Genomic DNA, 19,315 nt, shown 5'->3' on the forward strand with positions numbered 1-19,315 from the left:
TGTCGTGGTTCTCTCGAAAACAGAAACACACACTCACACAGACACAGCTGCAGACGGAAAATAAGGAAAAACATTGAAAGGACTGCCACAGTTTTCCTCGCTCTCTTTGCAACATCCCATGCAGTGCATTGTTCGACTGACTTCACTTTTGAGGGCTTGCTTCGCCGTCCAAGAAAACCGTTTTCGAATTTCCAATATATCCAACGGTTTCCTTTTGTCTCAGCTCCGATTTAATGAGTTTTCCTTATTTCGGTGTGAAGTCCTGCGGCGCTCCTCCAGTCAAATTCCTGCTGCGCCTAATGGCATTATGGTAGCTGTCATACTCGCACCTTCCATCTCAAATCTCAGCCGATCCAACTGAATCGCCTCGATTCGAGTCACACTTCACGGCTGCCGGACAGGGCATGCACTCAAAGAAATTGTGCATTCCCTTTATAAAAAAAGACTTTCATAATGCCGAGAAGATGATGCAGAAAATTTCGCACAATGTAGTATTGTGTTACTTCATAATAATTCCATTTAAAGTTTTCAAAATGCTTAAAAAATGAATATTTCTCTTAATTGTTTCAAAAATATTAAAATATATATTCATTTATGTTACGTTCAATATCCAAAAGAACATAAAATATTTTTTTAAGTGCACCCAGAAGGACTCAAACAGAGGACGGCAAGGAGTCCAACAATGCCATAGTGCCGTCTTGATTGACAGTTAAATGTCAAGCTAAACAGTGTGAAATCTCCAGGATTGAGGACAAAGGCAGCACTGATTGCTAGGCGCATTGCCAAATGCCTTCGTATTGTTTTCCCACCCCCTCCCCCTTCGCTGCCACAGGAGCCTTTTGTTTCGATCGCAATTTTCACCAGAGAGCGAAAAAAATCAAACCCAAAGGTGCAGGCAACTACATATGTACATCTATAGCCCAGCTATAAAAAACCAACTGCCCAACAAGCAGAGTTAGATTGAATCGTTAGGAAATTGACACTTTTACTCCGGTCCAATCGAGGGGTGCGAGTCCTCGAAATTTATGAAATTCGAGAAGCCCATGCTTATGTGGAAAACGCTACCCGAGAATTGTCCCGACATCTAAAACTGCTGGTTGATTTGTGGAGCAGGATAACGAGGGTTTCACCGGGGAAATGCAAAGCTAGGGGAGGGGAATTGCTTTGACAGCAGGCACAGACCAAAAGTCAGACTTAAAACTCCGGGGAACGCAAAGCGGAAATGAGAAGATTATAGAGTGTTGAATATGAAAAAAGAGTCTTGTTGCTCGCAGAATTTCACTTTCAATTGTGCAACAGCGGTTCAAGGGACTCTTTAAGGATATTAAGAATTTATCGGTGTCGAATTTGCTATTAGATCCAGATTTATACCTTTATAAGAAGGTTTCACACGTCTCAAAATATTGCCTAAATGAATAAGCCGATTTCAAACTTACTGGAACGGTGCAAATGTGATTTTTAAAAGCTGAATCAAGCCGTATTATTCATAATCTGATGATATTAAAAACAAAAAATTCAATTATATATATTTGAAAAATAAATGTATAGATCTGCTTTCCTAGAATAAGGATATGCCTTAAAGTAGTTTTACTTTTCTTTACCTTATCGTTATATCTTTTTACTTAGGATTTCTGTTTGTACTGGACGGCATCATATCATTATTCTACCCATCTATTTTGTTCTTTAGTGTACCAACGCGTTTTTCTTTTCATGGTAACAATGTCCATTGCTGACAAGTTGTTTCCCACCGATGATCTAAGATATGGGTTAATCCAACTTCCGTTTTAAACTAAAGTAGCAAGTGCTAATCCAAATTCTCGACATCTAGAGAGTTAACCATCTCATCTTCGCCCGTAAAGCTACCATTTCAATGTGTCCCTGCAAATCCGAGCCACTTTGTTGGGTAAACAGAGGCAAATTCTCAACACTTTTATCTGAGATTGAAGGGGACATAAACATCCTTTTGAGGAGCCGGGGCATTCACGTATCCGCATCCGTATCTCTTGGAATCGCACTGCAAACCCCGAGGCTGTCATCTCGATGGAGATATTATCTAATTCCATATTCCCACCCCACCCACGTAAGGCAGTTCTCAATGCAAAATCCAATAGTCATGCAGACACACACATTCGAACAATCCGCAATTGAAGAAGATTGAGCAGATTGAGGAATTGAAAGGAGACTCCAAGGTAAACACTTGCGGATGCTCAAGATTAGTTGTGGTGGTGGTCCAGCTCGCCAGTTCGCCAGTGTCCTTCGATATTTGCTTTAAAAGGACATTTTACAGCCATCGGCAATTCATCTTGTCCTTTCTCCGCACAGCAACGGAAATAAAAAATTTGTTTGCCAGTTTGCTAGCTGATTCCCAAATGTCTTTATGAGCCTTGTACATTGTCCTTTTCCCTTTTTATTTTCCAATGGAGCGGAAGCAGGAAGCACTAACATGTAGGTAAATGTCAAGTCAGCCCATTTGGCAGCATTTTTTTTTACTCTTACAATTTTTTGTCATCTGATTGTTTACATTTTGGCGTATTTTGACAACTAAATTGGTGGTCGAAGGACTTCATCTTATTTCCCACCCAAGGTGAGCCACCCGGCAGGCTCTCTCTGCTTCCTATAAATTAAATGTCAACCGACCGTCTTCCGATTTCAGTTGGCCACATGTTCGATTTCCGGCTGCCACCTTTTCATAACCCACAGAACTGTGGCCAGGACTACTTTTATGGGAATCGGACCGAGCTGAGCTGAACTGAGGCGAGGCGAGGAGAACTGAATGTGGACGTCTCGAAGGTCGACCGGGCAATTACTTGGCTAAAATGCTCCGTACCAACTGGTGCAATTGCAGCTACCGCTTTTCCTCCTTGCATCCTTTTCTCGATTCGTCCTTGGCTTGTGCAATTTTCTTTGGGCACAACTGTCATTATGGACTTTGGTCAGGCTGCATTCAAGATTTGTTGCAATTTATATTTGCCGTGGTGGCTGGGGAGGCGAAACCGCAGCCTCCTTCTGCGCTCGGCATGTGGAAAGATATTTCCCAATAAAAATTGGGTTAGTTGCGGAATTTCCGTATATTAAATATTATTTACCTCAGCTTTATCGCTTCAATTGAGTCCTGAGACGTTTTTCGGATTTTCTAACATTGAATAGGGCAGTAGATTGCAGTGAGTTAGTTTTATTTCTTATATAAGATAGCAAGTTTTAAATTTCTTATAGATTTTTGAAGCCGATTCCATAGCATAGTAAGTAATTAGATAAATACTGAACTCGGATTAATGTTCCATTACTCATTTAACAAAAATAAGATACTAATAACCATTTTTTTTTATTGATTTAAAGATCACAATCAATATTTTTTCTACATAAAAGAAAAAAAAGACTTGCTGTCAGCTACACCATGCTTTGTGTCACTCAAATGCCATTGGATTCTATTAGACATTTTTTGTACAAGTGTATTTGGAGATTAGGATACCCCCATTTTGCCCGCCCTCATGACAGACACTTTTTATCCTGTCCGTATCTTTTGGATGCGGATCCCCGACTAGTTGGACAGATAGCCTAGGAAAATTTTTAGCTTTAGTTTGCTGCTAATGAGCAATTCATGTCAATTGCTAATTAGTGCGCTGGAGATTCCTATCCGCCTGTCTGAGCTGCCTGAAATGCCTCACTGACTGACTTATCCTATCTGGCTATCTGGGCACTTTTATGGCCCAAAGAAGCTCCGAGCTCCAAGCTCCAAGTCAGCGAGACACAATGGCCGAGAAATTAGCAAACCCATGGCAAGATAAGTCAATTAGGTTTGGCTTTATAGCTGCTGCTAGTGAAAACAAAAGGAACAGAAAAAGGCAGGCGAAGGCCGGCCAGTCGAAGGAAAACCAAATCAAATAAAATGAGGCCAAAATAAAGGCAACAATTAATAAACGCAAACAGAGTGAAAGAGAAACGACAAACGAGGACGAGCCAAAGCTGCCAAAAAGGATAGCTGAATGGGTGAATCCGATGGGTGTGGGTGGGGATAAGGAACATCGCATTGGGTGGGTACTGCAAGGATGTGGGGCAATGGGCGGTAGGTGGTGGGTGTTGGGTGGTGTTTGCCTGTGACGTGTATGGGCAATTTAAGCTGGCATCAGACAAGCAACTGACAGGAGGGAATCGAGTCCGATGCTCTTGTTAACCAGACCTGCGGTCCCCAGAGACGCAATTGTTACATTTAATTGTGATTTTTGTGCCCCCTCCTCATATATAGACACACTGAAAAACATAAAAGTAAATATTTAGTAATCAAAATGGATTGGAATATGTAATCCCATTTTCACGTAAAACGCGGAATGTACGTCAAAAAATTGTTATAGCGTAGGCTTGTTTAATCTAAGACTCACTTTGGTGTTTTGATTTGAGCTTCCCATTTATCCATGGCAGACCTAATGATATTGAGTTGCTTCAACAGATTGAAAATTTTTTACAGTGCACCCGTAAAGCTGCTTGGGCGCCATAAAATATGCAACCTTTCTTTCTAGCTTTCCCCCTTGGCTTTGAGTGAAAGTAATCCGAAATGCTGTCATTAGGCCGAGTCCATAGCACAGAGCCACAATTAAGATTGACTTGAAAGCCGTCCAGGCGTCAGGCTAATACCACGACAAGGACATCTACTATAGCCGGCAAACCAATCCAATCTGCACACCGAGAGTTATGGCTTTGTCGAAAAGTGGACTCCGATTCAGCTCCGCTTTGCCCAGCCTCTGGCTTTATCTACTGGGTCATTTCTCATAATTTTCCACAGCTCGAGAATTATTGCAAAAGTTAATATTAATGACGTTGATGAAAATCTTGTCATTCGTGTTACCGAAAAAAAAAAAAAAACGAAGCGAAAGAAACCCACGTTATGGGGCACATAAATAAAGGAGCTGCGACCAGGACCACGGACAAAAGCCAGAAGCGTTCACCAAATTGATAACTACCGAAAAAAGAATACCAGGCCGGGGAAGAAATATTCCTTCTTGGTTGCATGTGCCACCACACAAAGGAAAGCGAGCCACAAAACCTCGTCCTTGCCGCCATTTACATTTGAAAGAGCCTGCGAAAGCCTGAAGGTGAGTAAAATAAGGGGTGCACTGAAGGAAAATCTTGTGAATAAAACAGTAATACATCCCTGTACAAGAGTAATTGGTAAAAGAAAAACATCATGTGCCTAAATAACTAATATTTTTAGCGAATATCTTACTGAGAAAATCTCTCAAATTAAGACTGAACTGCAATAGTTTTCTTCACTGTGCAGGAGGCTTATTAGACTTGGCTGCTGTTCGTGGCTCTGCTGCTGCTCCTGCTGGTGATATAATTTTAATAACTTACATAATATATTCTTTTGTGTGGCCAAGCCACATAATTGTTAGAAACATTAGGCAAATCATTACCCCAGCACGAAAAATGGGTGGGAGGCGTTCTGTTGGCTGACGCAATTTGGCAAAAATGTTTTTGTGTTTGCTTTTAGTGGCGACAAAAAGATCCTTAGCCACAACACCCATGGATATGGGAAAACTTTCAAGCCAGCTAAGAAATATTAGCCCAAGATAAAGTGTCCAGGGCAGCTGTTTTTCTTGGGAATTAGTCATGAAAGACCCGAAGTTTATCAAGGTTACCATGCCGTGGTAATCGCCATTGAATTTGTTGGCGGTGATCCATCAATATTTCTGCTTTCACCCAAATATTGAACAATCAAAATACATACATGCCGGAGGTTAACGAAATAAGGAACAATAGACAGTCTTCTTTGTAAATTAACCCTTGGAAAATTTCCTTGATAGATTGATTTCTTTTTCGAGATACCAGGACTACTTTAGGTAAGATTATAATACATTCATCAAAATCATAGGCGCGTGAAGCAAAAATTGTATATTTATTATTTGAAGTAGTAAAATGTTCCAAGTGTAATTAATCTCAAAGAAATATTAATTTAAGTCCAAAAGACAATAACATAATTCAAAATTTAAGTAACTACAAAAATCTGAATTTGCAGTGTGCGATTTAAGATATCCTATAAAAGGAGCTTTTTATAAAAACTCTGCTCACGAATTTTCATATTTGCTATTTCCAGCATCTCCCAATCGAGTCTAACCAAGTCCTTGCATAACTTTCCGGATTTGAGAACGAGGAATCCACAGAAATCCCCACACATCCAAAGCCCAACGAAACCCCATAATGCTGGCCCATAATCATTATCATTAACCTGATGGGGAAGACAGTTTTTTGCTGCTTTGCTGGGCGAAAAAGAAGTCATGAAACCACAGGAATTGTTACATGAGGCGCAAACAAAACAGTTTAATTAAAATTATTATTGTAATTTAATGGAATGTGAGGAATTATTATTTTTATACGGGTCTGGGCCCACGAAACAGGAGCAAAAAGCAGCCGAAGGACCTTCTCGGCACACCGACACACACATGCACATGGCATAAAAATAAATTACGTTTGTATGAAGATTGGCGCTGGCCCATGCACATCATATATTTTCATTATCAAAACAGAGACAGCAGAGAAGTCGCCGGTTGGCGGCGGGGGGTGCGGAGCTCTATCTCCGATTCGGCGGCAAAAAAATAAAGGATATACGAAATACGACGAAAAAAGACAGAGAAAATCAAAAGGAAAACACGAACGAACGCCAGCTGTTCGATGCGATTAGATGGAGAGAAAGAAAAACATTTTCCAGCATCCGTCGAGCCAGAGCGAATTTCCCTTTAGTCATACTCTCCGAAAACTCTCAGCATTTCCCGCCCGTGCAGAGCCTGTCGGCTGCTCTTCGTCTGTTTTCCAGCCCCCTTCGGCTCGCGTTCGGCTTTTCGGATTTTCGGGGTTTCGAGTTCGTGGACGACTCTCCATTTAAAAGAGAAGTTGCGCACGTTGCGGCAGTCAGTCGAAAATCAGCCAACGTGCGCGTTACATTACGAACCGGAAAATATCGACGCTGCTGCACCGCTCAAGTCCCAGAAAAAGTGGGTTCAGTTCAGCCAAATGAAAAAGTGATAATAGAAGTCGAGCCCGCAGCTAAATTGAAATTCATCAAAGGTTCCTATAACGCGACGTGTAATAAACAAAAACTTCGAAGCGAGTAATTCAAAGCGCCGAAACGAATAAAAAAGAAAAATTTAAATATAAAGAGGATAGAAAAGGCCAAGTGCTAGAAAATGTGCCGGGTGTAAGAGAGAAGAAAACACGGAGAGCATAATTAACTAAAGAATCGGGGGAAAATAAAGAAAATCTGGCTTGGAGTAGAGGGAGCACAGAAGCCGAAAATATGTGCGCAGACTTTTCTTTGGCCAGCCAGTGGAATTGATTTTCTTTTCGTTTCTCCCCAAGACCCCCGCTTGTACCGTCTTTCCCCCCTCCGCAAACCCATTTTCCGGTGCCTCCACGCAGCTAAACCGTGAATCGCCAAAATGATCTACTATATGCTACTCATACTGCCCGTGGTCCTGGCCCAGGATCAGCAGCACACCACGGAATCGCTGTCCACCAAGCACCACCAGCAGCAGCAGCTGTCGCACTCGAATGCGATAATGGGTGAGGCTGGGGTCTCCAACTCGCAGCTAATGCAGCCCTCGACTCCGGCGCGAACCCTGCGACCCTTGACCGCGGGCGCGGGTGGTGACCCTTCGCTGTATGACGCCCCCGACGACTGTCACTTCATGCCAGCAGCGGGTCTGGATCAGCCGGAAATAGCCTTAACGTGCAACCTGCGCACGGTGAACAGCGAGTTTGACACAACCAATTTCAGTGTTATACCCGCCGAGCACACGATTGCCCTGCACATACTGTGCAATGACGAAATCATGGCCAAGAGTCGCCTGGAGGCGCAATCTTTCGCCCATCTGGTTAGGCTCCAGCAGCTGTCCATCCAGTATTGCAAGCTGGGGCGACTGGGTCGCCAGGTTCTGGATGGTCTGGAGCAGCTGAGGAACCTGACGCTCCGGACGCACAACATCCTGTGGCCAGCGCTGAATTTCGAGATAGAAGCGGATGCCTTCTCGGTCACTCGGAGGTTGGAGAGACTGGACCTCAGTTCGAACAACATCTGGTCCCTGCCGGATAACATATTCTGCACCCTGTCCGAGTTGTCTGCCCTGAACATGAGCGAGAATCGCCTGCAGGACGTCAACGAGCTGGGCTTCAGGGATCGCAGCAAGGAGCCAACCAATGGTTCCACCGAATCCACCTCCACCACCGAATCGGCCAAAAAGAGCAGTAGCTCAAGCACCAGTTGTTCGCTGGACCTGGAGTACCTGGATGTGAGCCACAATGATTTCGTCGTGCTGCCAGCAAATGGATTTGGCACTCTGAGGAGGCTGCGAGTCCTTTCGGTCAACAACAATGGCATCTCCATGATTGCGGACAAGGCTCTCAGTGGACTGAAGAACCTGCAGATCCTGAACCTGAGCTCCAACAAAATCGTGGCCTTGCCCACAGAACTCTTCGCTGAGCAAGCCAAGATTATCCAAGAGGTGTACCTGCAGAATAATTCCATAAGTGTGCTGAATCCGCAGCTCTTCTCGAATCTGGACCAGCTGCAGGCCCTGGACCTGTCCATGAACCAGATAACCTCCACCTGGATCGATAAGAACACCTTTGTGGGTCTGATTCGTCTGGTTCTGCTTAATTTGTCGCACAACAAGTTGACCAAACTGGAGCCAGAGATCTTCAGCGACTTGTACACCCTGCAGATTCTTAATCTGCGTCACAATCAGCTGGAGAACATCGCAGCCGACACTTTTGCCCCGATGAATAATCTGCACACGCTGCTGCTGTCGCACAACAAACTGAAGTATCTGGATGCATATGCTCTGAACGGATTGTATGTACTGTCGCTGCTCTCGCTGGACAATAATGCGCTGATTGGCGTGCATCCGGATGCCTTCCGGAACTGCAGTGCCCTGCAGGACCTCAACTTGAATGGCAATCAGCTGAAGACAGTTCCGCTGGCCCTGAGGAATATGCGCCATTTGAGAACCGTGGATCTGGGCGAGAACATGATTACCGTTATGGAGGATAGTGCGTTTAAAGGTCTGGGAAATCTCTATGGTCTCCGCTTGATTGGCAACTACCTGGAGAATATTACGATGCACACCTTCAGGGATCTGCCTAATTTGCAAATCCTGAATCTCGCCAGAAACCGCATAGCAGTTGTGGAACCGGGGGCCTTTGAGATGACCTCGAGCATTCAAGCTGTGCGTTTGGATGGCAATGAGCTGAATGACATCAATGGCCTCTTCAGCAACATGCCCTCCCTTCTGTGGCTGAATATATCCGATAATCGTTTGGAATCCTTTGATTATGGACATGTGCCATCCACCCTGCAGTGGCTGGACCTCCATAAGAATCGGTTGAGTTCCTTATCAAATCGTTTTGGTTTGGATAGTGAGCTAAAACTACAAACTCTCGATGTGAGCTTTAATCAACTTCAGCGCATTGGACCCAGTTCCATACCAAACTCTATCGAACTGCTGTTCCTGAACGACAACCTGATAACCACCGTTGATCCAGATACCTTTATGCACAAAACCAATCTGACCCGGGTGGATCTCTATGCGAACCAAATCACAACGCTGGACATCAAGTCCTTGAGGATTCTGCCAGTTTGGGAACATCGAGCTCTGCCAGAGTTCTATATTGGTGGAAATCCCTTCACCTGCGATTGTAACATTGATTGGCTGCAGAAGATTAACCATATAACATCGAGGCAATATCCAAGGATTATGGATCTGGAGACCATATACTGCAAGTTGCTGAACAACAGGGAGAGGGCCTATATTCCCCTGATCGAAGCTGAACCCAAGCACTTTTTGTGCACCTACAAGACCCATTGCTTCGCCGTTTGCCATTGCTGTGAGTTCGATGCTTGTGATTGCGAGATGACCTGCCCCACGAATTGCACGTGCTTCCATGACCAAACCTGGTCCACAAATATTGTGGAGTGCTCGGGCGCAGCTTATTCTGAGATGCCGAGACGTGTGCCCATGGATACCTCTGAGTTGTATATCGATGGCAACAACTTTGTTGAATTGGCGGGACATTCGTTCCTTGGTCGCAAGAACTTGGCTGTTCTCTATGCGAACAACTCGAACGTGGCCCACATATACAACACCACTTTCAGTGGCCTTAAACGCCTGTTGATCCTGCACTTGGAGGATAATCATATAATCAGTCTGGAGGGCAACGAGTTCCACAATCTGGAGAACCTGAGGGAGCTATATCTGCAATCAAACAAAATAGCCAGCATCGCCAATGGGAGTTTCCAGATGCTGAGGAAACTGGAGGTCCTGCGATTGGATGGCAATCGATTGATGCACTTCGAGGTGTGGCAACTAAGTGCCAATCCCTACCTGGTGGAGATCAGCTTGGCCGACAACCAGTGGAGCTGTGAGTGTGGTTACCTGGCCAGGTTCAGAAACTACCTGGGTCAGAGCTCGGAGAAGATCATAGATGCCTCCAGGGTGAGCTGCATCTACAACAATGCTACGAGTGTTCTGAGGGAGAAGAACGGTACCAAGTGCACTTTGCGAGATGGTGTAGCCCACTATATGCACACCAACGAGATCGAGGGACTGCTGCCCCTGCTCCTGGTGGCCACCTGTGCCTTTGTGGCCTTTTTCGGTCTGATTTTCGGACTCTTCTGCTATCGCCATGAGCTGAAGATATGGGCCCACTCCACCAACTGTCTAATGAACTTCTGCTACAAGTCACCCCGATTCGTTGACCAGCTGGACAAAGAGCGTCCCAATGATGCCTACTTCGCCTACAGCCTGCAGGACGAGCACTTCGTCAACCAGATCCTGGCCCAGACGCTGGAAAACGACATCGGCTATCGACTGTGCCTGCACTACCGCGATGTAAACATCAATGCCTACATCACGGATGCCCTCATCGAAGCCGCCGAAAGTGCCAAACAGTTTGTGCTCGTGCTGTCCAAGAACTTCCTGTACAACGAGTGGAGTCGCTTCGAGTACAAGAGTGCTCTCCACGAGCTGGTGAAGCGCAGGAAGCGGGTGGTCTTCATCCTGTATGGAGATCTGCCCCAGCGCGACATTGACATGGACATGCGGCACTATCTGCGTACCAGCACCTGCATCGAGTGGGACGACAAGAAGTTTTGGCAAAAGCTGCGCCTGGCCTTGCCCCTGCCAAATGGTCGTGGCAACAACAACAAGCGAGTGGTATCCGGCTGCCTATCGGGACGCACTCCCTCCGTGAATATGTACGCCACAAGTCATGAGTATCAGGCCGGCAATGGTGGGGTGATACCGCCACCCAGTGCCCGCTACGCGGACTGTGGCAGCAACAATTACGCGACCATCAACGAGTGTGCTGCAGCTGGAGGAGGTCGTGGGTACAAGCCCATACCCACTTCAGCCTCGGCGGCGGCAGCAGCTTGTAAATTTAACACCATGAACCAGCTGTCCAAGAAGCAGCAACGGGATCTCAGTGTGGCCGGTATGGCCAAGACCCTGGAGCATCAGCACCACCACAACCACCAAGCGAATCGCAGGAGCCAGCACGAGTACGCGGTGCCCAGCTATCTGCCCAGTGCTGCTCCGGCCTACGACAGTGTGGACTACGCCAAGCAGCAGATCCGGAACAATGCCAACTGCGAGTGTGTTAACCTGGGCACGGCCAAGAGGGCTGCTGGAAAAAATCCCGCCTCGGGATTGCCATCCAGCTTTAGCTCGAACTTTGTGCCACCCGGTGGTGCCTCGTACAACTGCAAGAAATCCTGCAGTTGCATTGGAGACGATGAGCTGCTCTGCAGCTGTGGCGGAGGTGGCGGCATTGGGGTCAATCTCCTCGAGAGTGGCACCCAGAGCAGCGTGACCATGAGCAGCAGCAGCAACAACAGCCGACAGCCGGAACTCACCCACTACGAGTCCAACTTGAGCCTGAACGACGACGAAGACGAGGATCACGATCAGCAGAAGAACCTGTGGGCGTAACGGGGTTAAATCTAGAGGTTAAGCAGAGAGAGATAGAAAAAAAAAAAACAGCAGGAGACAAACTGCGCAACCAGTGAATTTATAAAGATTAAACGAAAACTCTAAACTAAACAAAAACTATGAAGTTAAAAAAGATGTGAAGAGTGGCAGGCAGTTAGCATACTTTTTGGGATGGTTCACACAGACTGATACTTTTAGTTCTTTAAATAAATTAAAATTTATTACCCTGTAAATAGAGCCAGAGGAGAAAACGAAATACTATACCTTAAAATGGGATTTCAATAATTAAACAACCATTGTAAAAAAGACACAAACGGTTTTTATGTAAGGGCCTGTACATATTTATATATATTATAGAAATCTTTAATTTATTTAATATTTCATAGCTATCACAAATATAAGAAAAACCATGTTGAACAAAAATAAATGTATGAGAAACAAACCGATGAAAGAATCCCAATCATTTACCACTTTCCCCAGCCTCTCAACCCGCCACTCCCTTCGAAACCATCAGATAGACAGGAAAATTAATTAGCATGTAAGGAAATTGTACGATAAACATCAAACAATGCCATGGTAAACATGCAAAAGGAACAGAAGCTGAGCAATTTTTTTTCCACCCACAGAACGCGTGAAAAATGCTGCAAACAATAAAAAGTCATAATAATAACTGCGATGAAAACTCACATACACATCGAAAGTATATACGCGTAATAATAATATTAATAGCTGACACTCAACAATTGAAAATAAAATTATAGTAAATCATATCCCCTCTCTCACGACCAATCGCGTATATATATATATATAAATATATATTTTTTATATATATGTATATTTATATATATATATATGTGTATCTGAACACTCAGCCCTGGCAATGCGATAATGATGAGCCGACCGACCGATGAAGCTGCCGTTGATAACAATTAAGCTGCATTACGAAATGCCGATCGGGAAATATGAATAAAACGCAATGCAGTTTTGGGCTTAATGGCTTCGTATTTTTTCATTTAAATAACAGCAGTGACGCTCTGCATAAAAAGCTTGTTTGGCTATGCGATTTATAGGACTGTCTGGAAAGCAATTACATTTTACAATGACTTTTCCATTATTTCCTCTTCAAATTAAACATTTTTTCGCACATTTCGCTTTGATTAATAATAGCATTCAAGGTTTTTTTCTAAAATAATTAATTTTCCCACATCGAACAGGCGGAAAAAAACAAAAGAAAGACTATATAGTTTTATGTTTAACAATTTTATTATGTTAAAACCTATACCTACTACCTTTGTTTTTTTCTTGATTAGCTCTTTATATTAATATCCGCTTCATGAATTTTATTTTGATACATCATTTGGATAAGGAGGAAACTGTCAGAAAACGAAATCGCGAAACAAAACCAAACAAACAATCAATTGAGCATACTTTCAAGCTCTTTTTGCTGAAATGTTGTTCGCTCGTACAAAGCATTTAATGAAATTATTTAATGGCATGCCATTAAAATAACAAAAGAGCAAATAAGAACAACAGAAGCGTATTGATTGAAAAGGGTGCAGAATCGGCGGCAGTTTCGGAATGGGGCAATATTATTATTTTCATATTTTTCCATTATGCAAACAAATAAAACATACATGAATAAACAATATTTTCGAAAGTCTGGCTGCGAAGTGTAAATATATAAATACTTATATAAGTATATATATAATACAATAAAACAGAAGTTTCATGGACATAATACAAATAAAAAATTGATCCAAAATGAATTTATTAAAAAAGAATTGAAAACCCGAAAAAAACAGCAAAGCAAATGGCCTACAATAATTGAGATACTACTTAAAAATATTCACTAAGCATTATAATTATTAACTACAAACTGATGACGAAGCAAAGAGGACTTTTCAAACTTTCGTTTAGTCTAAGTTTTGTACAGAAACCGTCAAAAATCCCCTGCAAACCAAAATAATAAAAAAGTTACTCGCAAAACTTTTAGCTAAATTTATATAAGAAAGAACATCCAATGGCAATAAATTGCCATTTAAAATAAAATTTCACCTAAAAAGAATTAAACCCAATTTTAAATATACATTTTATAGAATTCACAAGATGGTAAACTAAATATTACATTAAAAGTTTGAACATTTCAAATCACGTTTACTTATTTCTTTTCAAAACACATTTCATTCCCGATCACACTGAGAAAAACCAATGCAACGACGTAAGACCAGCAAAAGAAGTGACAGAAAACCGATAAATATGGATAAAATACTTTATAAGATTTTTGTGTTCCTAAATGCCACTTATGCAAATCAATGTCGATTTCTATGTATACATTAATATATACGAAATATTAAGCCGAGGCAGGCAGATATGTGAAAATATAATTCTCATTTGACAACTTTTGTTTGAAATGAACATGGCCCATTATTTAGTATGTAAGTGGAAATTTATTTTAAATAATCGCAAAACTAACTGAAGCGAAAGAGGTGAGCGAATGTCGACTTAATAAAGTCACAAAAGAAACAAAAAACAATATGAAGTCAAGCAACAATAATAAACCAATTTATTTCAAAAATTGAAATCCTCTCAGTGGTTTTTTTTTATGGTAATTTATGAATTTATGTGCCTATTACAATTAAACTTGAATTTTGGTTGGATTACATATCAAAGTGTTGGTTTAAATTTGACATATATTTTAATTGGAGAACATAAATGAACTCAAAAACAGCCTTACCTTAGAGCCATCGATAGAGTTTTGGCAAATTTTGACCAAAAAACGCGATAGATGGTCATCAGTTCCATAGTAATAATAATAATAAACCCCCGATAAATGAATCCATACACAAATGAAGTCTGCTCTCTGGCTGCGAGTCGCTTTGTGTCTGTGTGCGAGTGTGTTTGAATGCACTTTGAGTGCATTTCGCGAGCCACTTGATGCAACCGCAAGCAATTCATATTCATATGAAAAGTACTCAACAATCACCACACGGACTGAGAAAAAAGCAATATACAAATTATATTTAATTCTGTGAACCACTAACGATTTAATCGCGAATTAAATAGTTCGTAAATACTTACGTAATTTTCACAATACACTTTTAGTATATATCTTCTTGTTGAATTTAAGAGGTTGTAATCTGTTGCAACGACCGTTTTTTCCGGTGCATCCATACGCATTACGCAATGCCATCCCCCCTGACAACCGCGCCACCCATTCAACTACTCGGCTCCTGTTCCTGTTTATCCTTCCTGTCCTGCCGAGGTGTTGGCACGCACTTTTCCATGGAGTGGATGGAAAAGGGACACGGACGGATAAGAGGGCGGCGGGTGCTGACCACACCCATTTTGGCCAGGTTGGCGCACTCCTCGCAACAGGATAACATGAACTATGCATGCAGCTCAGTGCGGGATTAAGAGACACACACACAAAATTTAATTTCATATAATTGCTTTTTCCAAAGCCCATTTAAATTATAATGCCTGCCGGTGGGCGTGGCTCGTGGCAGGTCATTGATGCATATTTATGGCATACGCAGACAGTCGTGGATGAATTGATATTCCTTTGATTTGTTGCTCCTGCATTCCTCGAATGCAGTCGCTTTCAGCATTGCAGTTGCAATTAGACGGCATTTCCCATCATCGACCATAATTCACAAAAGTGCACATTTTCAAAGATTTTTTCCCAGCTGATTTTTACACTGCATGTGTGTTTGCGTTACTTCAGTTTATTAATGCAATGCAATTAGTAAAAATTTGTCAGTTAATGGCATCCAACAGCAGCCAAATAAATAATCTACCCTCCCGCGGTGTGTCCCGATTTTAATGCATTTTAGCAATAAATAATATCACACACGTGAACATAAACAAATACGAATAAATGATAGTGCATAAATTAATGCTATTTCTATGGCAAAAGCTCATTAATAAATTGCCAAAATTAAAAGCTTTTTATTTTATCAGCATGGATATAATATATTTAGCAAGATATTTGGGTGACACAAATTAAGTTAAACAAAACTAGGTCCAGTACGCAAATAAACAGGACAATTGCAATTACGGTTGAACAATCTCTTCAGCCAAGTTTCGCCATTACGCAATTAATTGTCGAAATTCTGTGGCTAAACAGCACTTTAGTTGAAGACTTTTGTGGAAAATTTAAAAATAAAATGGACCAGGGGAAATGCATTCAATTTTAAAGAGTGCACCCGAAAACTCCAGCCAGTTGGCATCAGGCAAATGATTTGCCACTTAATTATTTCGGTCTACTTCAAATACCACTCAAATAACCTTGTCCACTCTTGTCGCCTCCACTCGAAGGTGCAAAAGTCATTCATTAATTTGATTTGAATCTCTACCGAGCTCGGCAATCTGATGAGGTCACAATGGGCGAAACAAAAGTGGCCGAGTGGTGTCCATAGTTCCCAAGATCCTCACAGTTTTGCCTTAGTTTCGCCGCACTACATATAAATCCGAAAGAGCTGAGCTTAATTATGTCATGTGCTTATGTTTTATGCTTGCGTTTGCTTAATTGTGAATTATAACCTCATAATTTAGGCCGAGACAAAGGTGGAGTGTGGAGAATGGCGTATGATGTGGCACAGTACGGTTGTTTGGGTTAACAGCATTTTAATACTCCCACCCGGGGTGGCTATATATCAGCTGCCACGCCCCCCACTCACACCCCGCCTCCATTAGCCATTCAGCCCAAGGTCCTTCTGTGTTTCCAATAAAAATCTCATTCGCTGACGCATAACTTTTACTTTTAATTAGTTGTATTATCTCCCTTGTCGGTTGCTAATTGCTTTATTGCTCGACTTGTCTGCTGCTTCCTTCGAAATTCGCTCCTTCCTGTTCGATATCACTTTTGTTTTGCTTTCGTTCGCGTCCTGTCTCTAATTTGAAATCTTTTTGTCGCAGTTTTATCAGCGAACAAAAACAGCCAAGCAGCCAGCCCACCCACTCTGGCGCCCTTTTCGGTGTCCTTGCGGACAGTTATTGATTTTTAGTCGTCTTAGCTTTGGCTCTTTGGCTGCAAAATGAAAACCAAAATCTGCTGCCATCAAGTCAAGTCAGCTGCTGGCAATTCATAAAAGCCCCGAACACTCGCCTGACCTACATCCTCGATGGCCATGTGTCTGTCTCTATCTGGAATCGCTTGTTCTTGCTGCAGAGCGGGGGGCACTAAGGGGTTAAGGGTGGCATTTGGGGCAGTTGGGAGTTAAGTCTGGCTGTGTCAGTAGGGACAATGCGAATTGAACTCCTGGGGGAGAAACTGCAACCAAACCCTTTGCCATACTCGTTAAAAATGATGTTGGAACAACAAGAATTCTCGAATCGAAGGAAAGGATATCAGAGAATTTAAATACTCGGGGAGGACTACCAATTTAATCCTGGCTTGTGGAAACTTAGAATTTGCCGTTGCATTTTGTTTGTCGATTCAACTATATTCTTAAATTCCTAAGAGAGTATTTTATAGACAAGTAAGAGGAATTTCATAACACGATTTCATTACATTTTAAATTTGTATTTAAAATTTGTAAAAATCATTTTACTTAAATTAATTTACCAATGCTTGGCAACACAGAAAAATGTGTGTATGAAGAAAATAGAAAATTATGTATTTACCACATTTCTGCAAGAATACATACATTTCACTAAATTAACCACAACCATATGCACTAATACCTTTTACTGCCCCAGCGAAGACCTTTTTCATGTGCCATTTACAAGCGATTAGAACCCTTTTGTGTCTTAGGGTGTATTAACTAAAACATAAATTTTTGTGGCCAGGGATCGAGGGGCAGTTAGGACTCGCCCGGCTATCTGTATGCGTATCCTTGTCTCGATGCTGTCATCGTCTTGGCCCGCGTCTCGTATTTTATTTTATCACCAATATTGCCCCCATTGCCGGTCGAGAAAAATAAGATTTTCGAGAGCAATTTCTTCCCCTAGTTTTGGATGTCGCTTTTAGTTTTTAGATTTTTGTCCTGGGCATCCGTTTCTTCGTTTGTTTGTTTGTTTGCCAGTCTGTTTGCCAGTTTGTTGTTTGTCTGTTTGCTTTGCTTTGCGTATGAGTGCGTTGTCGTCTCCGGCCACGCCCACACGCAGGCAGGCGGGCGCAGGGCGGAAGGAGGCAGGAAGAAGCAGAGCGGCCAGCGTACTCTCATTTCATTCACAAGCAATTTATTCGTCCATTAGAGCAAGGACGAGTGGAGCAGGACATGAGAGTCGTCCGCCGCTCGCCCTTCTTGGATTTCACTCTGCGTGTGTGTTGGTAAGCGAGGGTATGTGCACAGCAGCGGCCAGCAATCTAGTTTACTTCTGGGTACTTACAAATAGAGACTTTGAACGAAATCTCTTCTTCGCTAGTAAAGTTTTAAACACCCATGAAATATATTTAAGAATAACAGAAATTACTTTTATATTATAATTTATAAATAAACATATTTCTAAGGTTTTACAAAATGTAACCTTCCATTTAACTAGATTTATTATTAGACTAATTATAATCAAGCCATTAGTATGGCCTAACTTCTACCCTTTATTCTATCTTAAACAAATTACTTATCTTAAACTAAGATCTTTAATGTGTCGAACCTATATTTGTGACCCTGCCTGTCTGAGAGTGTGAGCGAGCGAGTTTGTTTTGCTCTTATTTATTCTCTGTTGTTGCTTGTCCGTTGTCTTGTGTCCTCTTTGTTTCGCTTAAGTGTGTGTTAGGATTTCCCAGCTCCACTTACTTGCCCCGACCCCCGCCCGCCCATCACTCTTTGGTTATTACTTTACATGTGTGAGTGTGTTTCGTGTGTCGTTGTGTAGTGTCTAAATAAGTTGAGAGTCAACTTACAAAGTAAACCAAAGATTCTTAATTGGAATTTTACAAATTCGTTCGTCCTCCCATTTTCGGTTCGTCCTTTTCGCACGAGTCCTGGCAGAACTCAAATAACTTATCTGTCGCAGGCATAGTTGCATAAATGAAAACTGAAGTTGGGCAAATGCGAAAAAATAATAATCATAAAACGACAAACAAAGTAAAAGAAAGTAAAACTTGAATGTGTAACTTAGCTACCAGTCCCCGTTCCCCGCTTTCCATAGACAGCCATCTCAGTCATTTGAAGGACTTGTCCCCCTGGGGGATAAGTGAAAAATTCCTGAAGGATTACAAATTCGCAGCATCTTTTGCAGTTTTTGTCTAATTTCCACACAAAGGGTCCACAGAACGGGGTGGAATTTTAAGTCTTCAAGGGTAGTTTTGTGTGCCATTATATATCCCCCGGATTGACTTGGATTTACACCAGCGAACAAAAAATCCAAGGAACCGAGATGAAGATGGAAATGTGTGA

The 19,315-nt window shown here is 42.3% G+C and overlaps 1 protein-coding gene and 2 long non-coding RNA genes across 5 annotated transcripts; all 3 read left to right on the forward strand.

Annotated features, from left to right (window-relative positions):
* Window positions 1-2,448: 2,448 nt before the first annotated feature.
* On the forward strand, window positions 2,449-3,080 carry lncRNA:CR43247 (long non-coding RNA:CR43247). Its single transcript, NR_124946.1, has 2 exons — window positions 2,449-2,584; window positions 2,654-3,080. It is a non-coding gene; the product is annotated as a long non-coding RNA:CR43247 (long non-coding RNA).
* Window positions 3,081-4,984: 1,904 nt separating this feature from the next.
* On the forward strand, window positions 4,985-6,374 carry lncRNA:CR43992 (long non-coding RNA:CR43992). The gene is made up of 2 exons (NR_073937.1): window positions 4,985-5,087; window positions 6,089-6,374. It is a non-coding gene; the product is annotated as a long non-coding RNA:CR43992 (long non-coding RNA).
* Window positions 6,375-6,894: 520 nt separating this feature from the next.
* Toll-6 lies at window positions 6,895-14,518 on the forward strand. 3 transcript variants are annotated; one of them, NM_001259837.3, is made up of 1 exon: window positions 6,895-14,518. In NM_001259837.3, exon 1 carries the CDS (start codon window positions 7,428-7,430, stop codon window positions 11,970-11,972), a length of 4,545 nt encoding a protein of 1,514 aa, NP_001246766.1. In that variant the 5' UTR covers window positions 6,895-7,427; the 3' UTR covers window positions 11,973-14,518. The 3 variants fall into 3 exon arrangements, with proteins under 3 accessions (NP_001246766.1, NP_001246765.1, NP_524081.1); NM_001259836.2 differs by having other exon boundaries at window positions 6,895-12,640; NM_079357.4 differs by having other exon boundaries at window positions 6,895-12,411.
* The last annotated feature ends 4,797 nt before the right edge of the window (window positions 14,519-19,315 follow it).

This window comes from Drosophila melanogaster, chromosome 3L (assembly GCF_000001215.4).
Source record: "Drosophila melanogaster chromosome 3L".
In the NCBI taxonomy this organism is placed as follows: domain Eukaryota; kingdom Metazoa; phylum Arthropoda; class Insecta; order Diptera; family Drosophilidae; genus Drosophila; species Drosophila melanogaster.

Bases quoted from the DNA above. Each gene is read 5' to 3' on its own strand.
- Toll-6 (NM_001259837.3), top strand. From the start codon at position 7,428: ATGATCTACTATATGCTACTCATACTGCCCGTGGTCCTGGCCCAGGAT.